The sequence below is a fragment of the Nerophis lumbriciformis genome, linkage group LG28 (genome assembly GCF_033978685.3).
Source record: "Nerophis lumbriciformis linkage group LG28, RoL_Nlum_v2.1, whole genome shotgun sequence".
Classification (NCBI taxonomy): domain Eukaryota; kingdom Metazoa; phylum Chordata; class Actinopteri; order Syngnathiformes; family Syngnathidae; genus Nerophis; species Nerophis lumbriciformis.
In genome coordinates, this window is record NC_084575.2 from 6,886,624 (window position 1) to 6,900,468 (window position 13,845).

The 13,845-nt window shown below is 37.4% G+C and overlaps 1 protein-coding gene across 1 annotated transcript; it reads right to left on the bottom strand.

Moving 5' to 3' along the window:
• Positions 1 to 433: 433 nt before the first annotated feature.
• LOC140680132 (uncharacterized) lies at positions 434 to 6,978 on the bottom strand. Its single transcript, XM_072916501.1, has 3 exons — positions 6,589 to 6,978; positions 5,344 to 5,574; positions 434 to 832 (listed from the first exon to the last, which is right to left on the bottom strand). The coding sequence occupies exons 1-3, from the start codon at positions 6,689 to 6,691 to the stop codon at positions 504 to 506; spliced, it is 663 nt and encodes a 220-aa protein (XP_072772602.1). The 5' UTR covers positions 6,692 to 6,978; the 3' UTR covers positions 434 to 503.
• Between the last annotated feature and the right edge of the window lie 6,867 nt (positions 6,979 to 13,845).

Sequence of the window (13,845 nt, forward strand, 5' to 3'; positions counted from 1 at the left end):
AAACATATCCACATATATATGGTGTATCGTGACATGGCCTAAACATATCCACATATATATGGTGTATCGTGACATGGACTAAAAATAGAGATTTTAATAAAAGGCCATATCTCCCAGCCCTACTTAGAATGTATTTTTGTTTATATATATATATATCCACCATCATGTCTTTTAAAAAGATTGTGAACAATAGAAAAATTCCCAAAAAGTGCAGTTCCCCTCTAAATTCGTGACATGGCCTAAACATATCCACATATATATGGTGTATCGTGACATGGACTAAACATATCCACATATTAATAAAAGGCCATATCGCCCAGTCCTAATTAGAATGTGATTTTTTTTTATATATATATATAGATCCACCATCATGTCTTTTATAATGATTGTGAACGATAGAAAAATTCCCCCAAAAAGTGCAGTTCCCCTCTAAATTCCAATGATTAGATTTAAGACTTGAAGTGTATGAGCATGAAGTGATGAAGCCTACTTGGATGAGTCTTCTAAGACAAAGTGAACAGTCCAGTTGTGATGGATTGAATGCCCTGAGAATAAAATGATATGTGCTTACTTGGACTGTGATGAAGCTGTGAGGACTCAGGTGCTTTGTCTTCATGCTCTTCAGTCTTCACAGAGACAACAGTCAGTGGAAACTTGCTGACATCATCCTCCTCCTGCCCTACAACACACTCTCCCTCCTCTTCCTCTTTCATGTGTGGATCTTCCTCTTCCTCTTTCATGTGGGTGTGCTGTGGATCCTCCTCTTCCTCTTTAATGTAGGTGGGCTGTGGATCATCCTCTTCCTCTTTAATGTGAAGGGGCTGTTGAACGTCTGTTGGGTAAATAAGTCAATAAGATAAAGAGAGAATAGAAATAGTTTTGGACTGACACTGTTAACACAATGACATTATTTGTGTTCTTTTGTGTGTTGTGTTAAAAGAGTGTAACAAAACAACCAATAAAAACACGGGATATACTTCCTTTTGTCCCAGCCACTAAAATTTATTCAAAAGTGAGTACAAAAACAGACTTGGAAATTTGATGAGGAGCAAGTTTTATTATAAGTACAAGGCAGCATTGATTGAGGCATTCTTAACTTTACACTCACTGATATAAAGTGTGTAAATATTGTATTCTGTATACGGTCTATGACACCTAAACTTTATCTCTAAACTTAACCACAATTTGTGGTGTAGAATGACGTCTGGAACTCAAGATAGTTCCACATGTCTGGGAACGCCACCGACGGATAATCCTTGATATTACTCAACAAATCTTTAGGGATCTATTCCGTTTCATAATTAGATTTTTTTCTCGTATCTGCTTTTCGCAGGAAGATCTCGGCCAGGGGTGTTTAAACTAATTTTAGATGGGGGGCCACATGGAGGAAGATCTACTCCAAGTTGGCCGGACTGTTAAAATCACGGCAAGATAACGTACAAATAAAGAAAATTGCAGATTGTTTTCTTTGTTTACAAATAGAACAAACACATTCTGAAAATGTACAAATCATGTTTTTTTTTTTTTTTTTACATACAATAGTATTCTATCTTTAGTTGTCCTTTTTTACACTTTCAGAATCAATTATGTGATAATGTTCATCAGTCAACTCATTGGTGTTCATTTTCAATCCATCAAGATAAATAAATAATATCAAAATCAAATTACAGGATGTTATTGATGTAGTTTGCTCATTTTCCCCGACTGGTGCGCTAACATCGTGTGTTTTAGTTGTGTTTTACATATGTAGCATCATCTACAAAGATACAAAGAATTGCTATTGCGACATCCAGAGGACACATTTAGAACAGCAGTTTCTTTCATTCAAAAATTCCGACTCATTTTTGTACTTAGCATACTCATCCCGTCCCATTCACTCATTCACACACTAATGGCGGGATCTGCCATGCAAGGCGCTTACCACGACCCATCAGGAGCAAGGGTGAAGTGTCCTGCTCAAGGACACAACAGACGTGACTAGGTTGGTAGAAGATGGGGATTGAACCAGGAACCCTCAGGCACGGCCACTCTACCAAGCGCGCCACTAGCCTTCCACTATCGACCTGCCTACTAGCCTTCCACCATCGACCTGCCTGCTAGCCTTCCACCATCAACCTGCCTACCAGCCTTCCACCATCAGCCTGCCTGCTAGCCTTCCACCATCGGCCTGCCTGCTAGCCTTCCACCATCTGCATGTCTACCAGCCTTCCACCATCGGCCTGCCTGCCAGCCTTCCACCATCGACCTGCCTGCCAGCCTTCCACCATCGACCTGCCTGCTAGCCTTCCACCATCGACCTGCCTGCTAGCCTTCCACCATCGACCTGCCTACTAGCCTTCCATCGGCCTGCTGTTTGCCTCTACGGGCTTCCACCCATCGGCCTTGGTTGCTAGTCTTTAGCCTTGTCTGCTAACATCTTCAAAAGTGGGGAAACAAGTGTAACTTCTCCTCTCACTATGTCACAAAATTATTATATTGTGTTTTATACTTTTGTGTGGTTTTACTGGTGTCCCAAATGGGTTTGATCACCCCCACTCACGAGCTATGCTACTTCAAGATGCACAGTTTGACATATTTGATAATTTGACATTTCATCATAGTGGCAGCTACAAAATAACCTTGGCCTTATCTCAGTTGAAGATTTCTGTGACTTTGGACAAAACTAAATGGCTGCATACTATGGTAGAGTCCATTCATTCTTATTGTTTCCTTGTTTTGAGAGATCACGTCAACATTACTGCATCCTCCCCTATTGTGAGCACTTACTTTCACAGATTAAAGACCGACTCAAAAGATGGTAACTTTAAGCGCAAATGTTTAGTTATATTATTGTTATTGCTCTCAGGAAATGTTGAGACTAATCCAGGCCCTGATACACCTACACAATGTTTTACACCTGCAGATTTTAAAACTAGATCTGGTCTTGGGATTATTCTTATCAATGTTCGGAGTTTACTCCCTAAACTGGATATGATAAAGATCTGGATAAACTCAACAAATGCTGATATTGTAGTCTTATCTGAAACTTGGCTTAAACAATCTGTGCTTGATAAAGATATTTACATTCATGGCTATAATGTCTATCGTACTGACCGACAAAGAAAAGGTGGTGAAGTGGCCATATATATTAAGCAGAGGTTTGATGTTAAATTAGTGCTCTCTGAATCAGTAAGTAAAGAACTTGAACTGTTAGCACTTGAAATCGAATTAGCTAGAAATCACCACATTATGGTAGTGGGGTGTTATAGGCCTCCATCTGCCCCTACTAATTACCTATCTACTCTTGTTGTGCTTCTGTCTCAACTGAAATAAAATGAAATAGTGATTTAAACTGGGACTGGCTCACATCTGTGTCTGACTCTTTGAAAGCACAGTGTGAATCTCTAAATTTAACACAATTAATTAACTCAGCTACAAGACCTAATCCTAAATGCCCTCAAAAAGCTACACTCATTGACTTAATTCTAACAAATATGCCCTTTAAATGTGTTGCATCTGGTGTTTTCCCTAATGATGTGAGTGATCATTGTGTGATTGCAGTAGTGCGAGACACAAGAATTCCTAAAAGCAAGCCTCGTCTTCTTGAAAAACATCATATGAAATTATTTGAGACACAAGCATTTTTACACGACTTGCATCTTTTTAATTGGGATAGAATTGCTCTTTTTGATAATGTTGAACTGGCTTGGAAATATTTTCACGAAAACTTCTTGAGTATAGTGAACAAACATGCCCCTTTTAGAAAATGTAGGATTAAAGGACGTGACAATCAATAGTTTACATCAGACCTGTCCGATGTATTGCATGAGTGTAATGCTGCTTGGGCCAGGGCACGCAAGTCAGGGTTAGAAGCAGATTGGTTGAATTTTAGACAATTAAGAAAACAAATTGCATTTCTCCACAACAACTGAAAACCTCAAACACTCAAAGAACGTTTGGAAAATCATCAAATCATTGTCCGCCTGCTATAATTCAGTCAATCTCCCACCTAGTATACTTGTTGATGGTGTCAGAGTAAGTGACAGAAGAGAAATGGGTAGTCATTATAATAATAATTTTATTAACTCTGGTTTTCTCTATAATTCTGACAACTTTACTGAAGTTCCGCTAACTCCGGAAAGAACCGTTGAAAATACCCAAGTTTTTAACTTTACGTCCTTTACCACAACAGAGGTCATGAGGGCTCGAAAACAACTTAAACCTAGAAAACCAGCTGGCTCAGATAAGTTGGAGCCGCTCTTCCTAAAGTTGGCAGCTGAAATTATAGCTGGACCACTGACTCACATTTTTAACCTTACTCTAATTTCAAATGAAATCCCCTTGGATTGGAAATCTGCCCTTGTAATCCCCCTATTAAAAGGAGGTGACCCTAGTAATCCAAATAATTACAGACCGATCTCTAAACTCTCTGTTCTGGCAAAAGTGCTTGTGAACAGACAACATACTTTTTGAACACCAACTTTATTCTGTCACCATTTCAGTCAGGTTTTGGCAGAAATCACAGTACTGTTACTGCTGCTATGAAGTTTATAAATGATATAACCTTGTCTGTATGCACATGTGTTATGTCAGCAAGTTTTAATGTTGTACATTTAATGTTTTATGTGTTGTTTACTGTTTTTAATGTAACCTTGCTGCTGCCCTCTTGGCCAGGTCTCCCTTAGAAAAGAGATTTTTGATCTCAATGGGATTTTTACCTGGTTAAATAAAGAAAAAGAAAAAAACGGGAAAAAAAACAGCTGTTTATTTGAAGTCTTAAAGAAGTCAACTATGTGTGCAGTGCAAGTTGGAATGCAGTTATGTCATCTTCTTGTCAATAACACACACATCAAACTTTTGCGTGTGGTTGCTTCCTTATTTGTCATTATTCAAAGCTGATGTTAATGTGTAGCAGCGGCAGCTGAACTCAATGTGACAACGTGTCATAGTTACGTCAGTCAGCTGGAATTAAAAATACAAATAGTTGTGTCGTTAGTCCAGAATCTTCACGGTCCTCATGGACGACATAATTAGGAACCAGTACTAAAAAAAATGGTACTTGGTATACATCCCTAATCTTCACCACTAAACCTTTGAAATATGCTGACATATGTGCTGCTAAAGGTAAATAAACAGTAGCCATATTGAATGTTTGCCTTCATTTGACCACGTGAGGTAAGGAGGACGGCCTCTAGGTCACATGGTTACACCCCAGCAATTACACTGTTGATGATTGATGAGCATTCATTTTTAAATTGACGTGTTTAAAAGCAAGTATATCTCCATCTTTAGTCATAAATGTGGCCCCCGGATGAACATGTGTCACAAACATTGTATTAGATGATATGTGGATGTTGTGCTTACTTGGACTGTGATGAAGCTGTGAGGACTCAGGTGCTTTGTCTTCATGCTCTTCAGTCTTCACAGAGACAACAGTCAGTGGAAAATTGCTGACATCATCCTCCTCCTGCCCTACAGGACACTCTCCCTCCTTGTCCCCTTTACAATGTGAGGGCTGTGGATCCTCTAAAGTGAAACCGTCCCCCTGCAGATGAGGGAGACATTCTTCTTGGTTTCCAATCAGCTGATGGATGTCTACAGGACACAAACAAAACACATTTTAACTCCTATATGCTAAATATTAAATAATACATGAAATATAGGGCTGTGGCTATTGAAAATGTTATTAATCAAGTGTTCTACTGGAAATGTTTTCGGTTAATCGAGTAACTGGATAAAACTTAGTGTTGCTTGGTTACAGACAAGATTAAGCGACTTTAAGACAATTCACTTAATAATGAACGGCCAATTGGTTTGAGATGGTATGAGATCAAGATGTCATCTTTAGATCAGGCTTTGTTTTTTCCACAATCACTGCCACGTTAAAGAGTTAAAGTACCAATGATTGTCACACACACACTAGGTGTGGCCAGATTGTTCTCTGCATTTGACCCATTAACCTTGATCACCCACTGGGAGGTGAGGAGAGCAGTGAGCAGCAGCGGTGGCCGCGCCCGGGAATAATTTTTACGGTGATTTAGCCCCCAATTCCAACCCTTGATGCTGAGTGCCAAGCAGGGAGGTAATGGGTCCCATTTTTATAGTCTTTGGTATGACACAAGCTACTGATCTCAGGGCGGACACTCTAACCACTAGGCCACTGAGTAGGTGGATGTAGCAGGTGTTGTAGTAGGTTAATGGCTGCACCAATATGAAGGAAATAACAGGTCAGTATAGCTTTTACACACATAAATAACTTGTCAAACCTGCCAGCTAGCAGGCAAGGTTTACAGCGTCAGTTACCATGGTAACTGACTCTGACTTTGTCTTACCTCTCTTATTTTTGGAGGTCAAACTCTGGAGCTTTACATACTCAGGAGTTTGCACTTAACCTGCTCTCTGGAATATTCCCCCGGTGACTGTGTGAGTTTTGTGTAAACATGTTGATACACTTTGTTACAAACTGAGAGGAACATCAACCTCTCATAAATATTGTGTGTCTGAACATCCTCACATGACAATTCATCTTCCTATAGACAATCTATTGAAGAAAAGTGTTAATAATAAATATAAAGTTAGTAAAGATGTGAGAGTAAGAAGTAAACAAACCTGTTGTGTGTAACACAACTTGATGTTTTTCATGTTGTCGCTCCTTCTCCTCTTTTGTTGGACAAAGTTCCTCCTCGTACTCTGCTATGGTTCTTTCGCACATTTTCACACAATCACAACACTTTACACTCACACTTGATCTCTGCTTAGCGATGTGTTTTCATCTCTCTTTGTTAGCAGCTAACAAGCTAAGCTAACTAGCAAGCTAAGCTAGCTGGAGAAGCATCAAAGTGCGCTCAGACTAATATACAAACAGTTATTATGACTCTATTTAATAGAGTGTAATAAAGGACATATATGTGTACATGGACGCACAGATTAAGAACACTGAACTGTGACGACTGCAATAACGTCTTCACCGTCAGACGCCATCTTGCTTTATCCTCGCCCTGTTTGCTTCGCGCGCAGTCTTGTCAGATCTCGCGAGAGAAACAAGTAACCAGCGCTCGCTTCCAGATCTCGCGAGAGAAACAAATAACCAACTCTTTTCCAGATCTCGCGAGAGAAACAAGTACAACCAGCTCTCTCTCCCCCGCCCCCGGTAAAACTATTTTATTATATACTATCTACTTATTCTGAAAATAAAGGTAAACTTGTCCATTTTATATTTTCAAAACAAAGACATACAACTTATTTTCGTACAAATATTCAAATTTTTAACAATGTTTTGAAACGACAGTAGCATAAGGAAAGAAAAAAAGAAACAAAATAAATATTACACTCATGATATTATTTTTGTCTTTGATGCTAATAGTTTTTATAATGTATTTTAGAATTTGGGAGGTTTTCATGTTCTTTTTTGGCTTTATATATCCATCCATCCATCCATCCATCTTCTTCCGCTTATCCGAGGTCGGGTCGCGGGGGCAGCAGCCTAAGCAGGGAAGCCCAGACTTTCCTCTCCCCAGCCACTTCGTCCAGCTCCTCCCGGGGGATCCCGAGGCGTTCCCAGGCCAGCCGGGAGACATAGTCTTCCCAACGTGTCCTGGGTCTTCCCCGTGGCCTCCTACCGGTCGGACGTGCCCGAAACACCTCCCGAGGGAGGCGTTCGGGTGGCATCCTGACCAGATGCCCGAACCACCTCATCTGGCTCCTCTCGATATGGAGGAGCAGCGGTTTTACTTTGAGCTCCCCCCGGATGACAGAGCTTCTCACCCTATCTCTAAGGGAGAGCCCCGCCACCCGGCGGAGGAAACTCATTTCGGCCGCTTGTACCCGTGATCTTGTCCTTTCGGTCATGACCCAAAGCTCATGACCATAGGTGAGGATGGGAACGTAGATCGACCGGTAAATCGAGAGCTTTGCCTTCTGGCTCAGCTCCTTCTTCACCACAACGGATCGATACAGCGTCCGCATTACTGAAGATGCCGCACCGATCCGCCTGTCGATCTCACGATCCACTCTTCCCTCACTCGTGAACAATCATCAGGAGATGATTGAGGGAACCCCCTCATGAAACAGGCCTGTAGAGATGAAGTAGTCTTGTGATTTTTTTCCCACACATACATATATTGCGCTCTACTACGGTATCGAGCACTATTTTTTGGATAACCTTATTAAGACATATATATATATATATATATATATATATATATATATATATATATATATATATATATAGTGGGGCAAAAAAGTATTTAGTCAACCACCAATTGTGCAAGTTCTCCCACTTAAAATGATGACAGAGGTCTGTAATTTTCATCATAAGTACACTTCAACTGTGAAAGACAGAATGTGAAAAAAAAATCCAGGAATTCACATTGTAGGCTTTTTAAAGAATTTATTTGTAAATTATGGTGGAAAATAAGTATTTGGTCAATAACAAAAATTCAACTCAATACTTTGTAATATAACCTTTGTTGGCAATAACAGAGATCAAACGATTACTATAGGTCTTTACCAGGTTTGCACACACAGTAGCTGGTATTTTGGCCCATTCTTCCATGCAGATCTTCTCGAGAGCAGTGATGTTTTGGGGCTGTCGCCGAGCAACATGGACTTTCAACTCCCTCCACAGATTTTCTATGGAGTTGAGGTCTGGAGACTGGCTAGGCCACTCCAGGACTTTCAAATGCTTCTTACGGAGCCACTTCTTCGTTGCCCGGGCGGTGTGTTTGGGATCATTGTCATGCTGGAAGACCCAGCCACGTTTCATCTTCAAAGCTCTCTCTGATGGAAGGAGGTTTTGGCTCAAAATCTCATGATACATGGCCCCATTCATTCTTTCCTTAACACGGATCAGTCGACCTGTCCCCTTAGCAGAAAAACAGCCCCAAAGCATGATGTTTCCACCCCCATGCTTCACAGTAGGTATGGTGTTCTTGGGATGCAACTCAGTATTCTTCTTCCTCCAAACACGACGAGTTGAATTTATACCAAAAAATTCTATTTTGGTTTCATCTGACCACATGACATTCTCCCAATCCTCTGCTGTATCATCCATGTGCTCTCTGGCAAACTTCAGACGGGCCTGGACATGCACTGGCTTAAGCAGGGGGACACGTCTGGCACTGCAGGATTTGATTCCCTGTCGGCGTAGTGTGTTACTGATGGTAACCTTTGTTACTTTGGTCCCAGCTCTCTGCAGGTCATTCACCAGGTCCCCCCTGTGTGGTTCTGGGATTTTTGCTCACCGTTCTCATGATCATTTTGACCCCACGGGATGAGATCTTGCGTGGAGCCCCAGATCGCGGGAGATTATCAGTGGTTTTGTATGTCTTCCATTTTCTGATAATTGCTCCCACAGTTGATTTTTTTCACACCAAGCTGCTTGCCTATTGCAGATTCACTCTTCACAGTCTGGTGCAGGTCTACAATTATTTTCCTGGTGTCCTTCGACAGCTCTTTGGTCTTGGCCATAGTGGAGTTTGGAGTCTGACTGTTTGAGGCTGTGGACAGGTGTCTTTTATACAGATAACCAGTTCAAACAGGTGTCATTAATACAGGTAACAAGTGGAGGACAGAAGAGCTTCTTAAAGAAGAAGTTACAGGTCTGTGAGAGCCAGAGATCTTCCTTGTTTGAAGTGACCAAATACTTATTTTCCACCATAATTTACAAATAAATTCTTTAAAATTCCTACAATGTGAATTCCTGGATTTTTTTTCACATTCTGTCTCTCACAGTTGACGTGTACCTATGATGAAAATTACAGACCTCTGTCATCATTTTAAGTGGGAGAACTTGCACAATCGGTGGCTGACTAAATACTTTTTTGCCCCACTGTATATATATATATATTTTTTTTTTTGCATTTATATAAATATATGTATATGTATGCAAATATATACATATATATATATATATGTATATATATATATATATATATATATATATATATATATATATATATATATATATATATATATATATATATATATATATATATATATATATATATATATATATACATATATACACACCACATTATAAAATACATTGTAAAAACTATTAGCATCAAGTAAAATAAATAATATCAGGTATGTAATATTTATTTAATTTTTATTTTATTTTTGTTATTCCTTACGCTACTGTTATTTTAATACAATGTTAAATATTTCAAAATTATTACGGGGAAAAAAATAAGTATAAATATATATACTGTATAATGAGATTATGGAGTTGTATATATATATATATCTATATATATATATACATATATTATATATACATATATATATATAATTTTTATATATATATATATATATATACATATATATATATATATATATATATATATATATATATATATACATACATATATATATATATATATATATATATATATATATATATATATATATTTATATATATATATATATATATATATACATATATACACACCACATTATAAAATACATTCTAAAAACTATTAGCATCAAATAAAATAAATAATATCATGTATGTAATATTTATTTAGTTTTTTGGGGGGGGGGTTGTCTTTCCTTACGCTACTGTTATTTTAATACAATATTAAATATTTCAAAATTATTACGGGGAAAAAAATAAGTATAAATATATATACTGTATAATGAGATTATGGAGTTATATATCTATATATCTATATATATATATATATATATATATATATATATATATATATATATATATATATATACATATATATATATATATATATATATATATATATGTATATATATATATATATATATATATATATATATATATATATATGTATGTATATATATATATATATATATATATATATATATATATGTATATATATATATATATATATATATATATATATATATATATATATATATATATGTATATATATATACATATATATATATATATATATATATATATATATATATATGTATATATATATATATATATATATATATATATATATATATATATGTATATATATATATATATATATTGTAATTACAGCAAGGTGGTCTTGCCGTTGTTCCATTGGAGAATGCTGTCAAACTGTGTCTACTAAGAAAATTCCATATTTGCATATCCAGAGTCATGTCATGTAAACCAAGTATTTTTTTGTTAAATTTTGTCATATATATATATATATATATATATATATATATATATATATATATATATATATATATATATATATATATATATATATATATTTTCCTAGTAGACATAACAGTTTGACAGCATTCTCCAATGGAACATTTTGGAGAAACCCATCCATCCATCCATTTTCTACCGCTTATTCCCTTTGGGGTCGCTGGAGCCTATCTCAGCTACAATCGGGCGGAAGGCGGGGTACACCCTGGACAAGTCACCAACTCATCGCAGGGCCAACACAGATAGACAGACAACATTCACACTAACATTCACACACTAGGGTCAATTTTAGTGTTGCCAATCAACCTATCCCCAGGTGCATGTCTTTGGAGGTGGGAGGAAGCCGGAGTACCCGGAGGGAACCCACGCAGTCACGGGGAGAACATGCAAACTCCACACAGAAAGATCCCGAGCCCGGGATTGAACCCAAGACTACTCAGGACCTTCGTATTGTGAGGCAGATGCACTAACCCTTCTGCCACCGTGCTGCCCTTCTGGAGAAACATCCTGGATTTTCTTGGATAGTACTGAGTTACAAAGGTAAACTTTTTGAATGATTTCACTTTTTTTGTGATGATTTATCTCTTATGCTCAGTCCATTTTTTTTTCTCTTTTTTTTTCTTCAAAATTACTTTGAGGGAAGTTGTCACCGCCTGGATGGATGTACAATAAATCTCTGTGGGATGATGTACATTATTGACTTTTTCCTAACATTCCAAACTTTCCCATGTTTTCTGAAATTGATAATGTTTGAGGGATTCTAAAAAAGGGGGAAAAAAATCATGAACAACTTTAAAAAACCATTGTCATGTGTAGTTTTTTAATAAGAAATGTAGATTATTAAAAACAAAACTATCCTTCATAACCTTCCATATATAATGTTACCATTTTCTCTAATCTACATATTGCATAAAGGGGACATATAAAACATATACAACAATATTCATATTACAAAAAAGAGTAATAAAGATAATTAAAAGAATGGATAATTGAGACCCAACAAATGATTCATAAAGTCACACATTTTAAAAGTAAATGATCTTGTATAAAACACAACAGTTCAAATGATGTATAAAGTAAATAATAATATGCTTCCAGAAGTGGTCCAGAAGATGTTTCACATGTGAACCAGTAAATATGAACTAAGAGGGATTTATGTGTACTCAAAAGCAAAGGTATGAACACATGTAAAACAAATATGTACATCATATAAAGAAGTTCATCTATAACATCATTAATAGTTAAAAATGATTTCTGAATATCTCCATACACATAAAAAGTATTTGTAACATGTTTTGTCCTGTTTATTCTCACCTTTACAGTCAAAGTGTTGAGTTCATTTTTAAACAAAAGTACACAATGTTGTACAAACCCCGTTTCCATATGAGTTGGGAAATTGTGTTAGATGTAAATATAAATGGAATACAATGATTTGCAAATCATTTTCAACCCATATTCCGTTCGATTGCTCTACTAAGACAAGATATTTGATGTTCAAACTCATAAACTTTATTTTTTTTTGCAAATAATAATTAACTTAGAATTTCATGGCTGCAACACATGCCAAAGTAGTTGGGAAAGGGCATGTTCACCACTGTGTTACATCACCTTTTCTTTTAACAACACTCAATAAATGAGTGGGAACTGAGGAAACTAATTGTTGAAGCTTTGAAAGTGGAATTCTTTCCCATTCTTGTTTTATGTAGAGCTTCAAACGTTTAACAGTCCGGGGTCTCCGCTGTCGTATTTTATGCTTCATAATGCGCCACACATTTTCGATGGGAGACAGGTCTGGACTGCAGGAGGACCAGCAAAGTACCCGAACTCTTTTTTTTACAAAGCCACGCTGTTTTAACACGTGTTGAATGTGGCTTGGCATTGTCTTGCTGAAATAAGCAGGGGCATCCATGAAAAAGACGGCGCTTAGATGGCAGCATATGTTGTTCCAAAACCTGTATGTACCTTTCAGCATTAATGGTGCCTTCACAGATGTGTAAGTTACCCATGCCTTGGGCACTATTCCACCCCCATACCATCACACATGCTGCCTTTTGAACTTTGTGTCGATAACAGTCTGGATGGTTCGCTTCCCCTTTGGTCCGGATGACACGATGACGAATATTTCCAAAAACAATTTGAAATGTGGACTCGTCAGACCACCGAACACTTTTTCACTTTGCATGAGTCCATCTTAGATGATCTCAGGCCCAGAGAAGCCGGCGGCGTTTCTGGATGTTGTTGATAAATGGCTTTGGCTTTGCATAGTAGAGCTTTAACTTGCACTTACAGATGTAGCGACAAACTGTATTTAGTGACAGTGGTTTTCTGAAGTGTTCCTGAGCCCATGTGGTGATATCCTTTAGAGATTGATGTCGGTTTTCTATACAGTGCCGTCTGAGGGATCGAAGGTCACGGTCATTCAATGTTGGTTTCCGGCTTACGTGGAGTGATTTCTCCAGATTCTCTGAACCTTTTGATGATATTATGAACCGTAGATGTTGAAATCTCTAAATTTCTTGCAATTGCACTTTGAGAAACGTTGTTCTTAAAGGGGAACATTATCACCAGACCAGTGACGTGCGGTGAGGTTCATGACTGGTGAGGCACTGACTTCATCACAGTCAGATTTACAAACATATGAACCCTAAAGAGTATCTTATTCACCATTTGATTGGCAGCAGTTAACGGGTTATGTT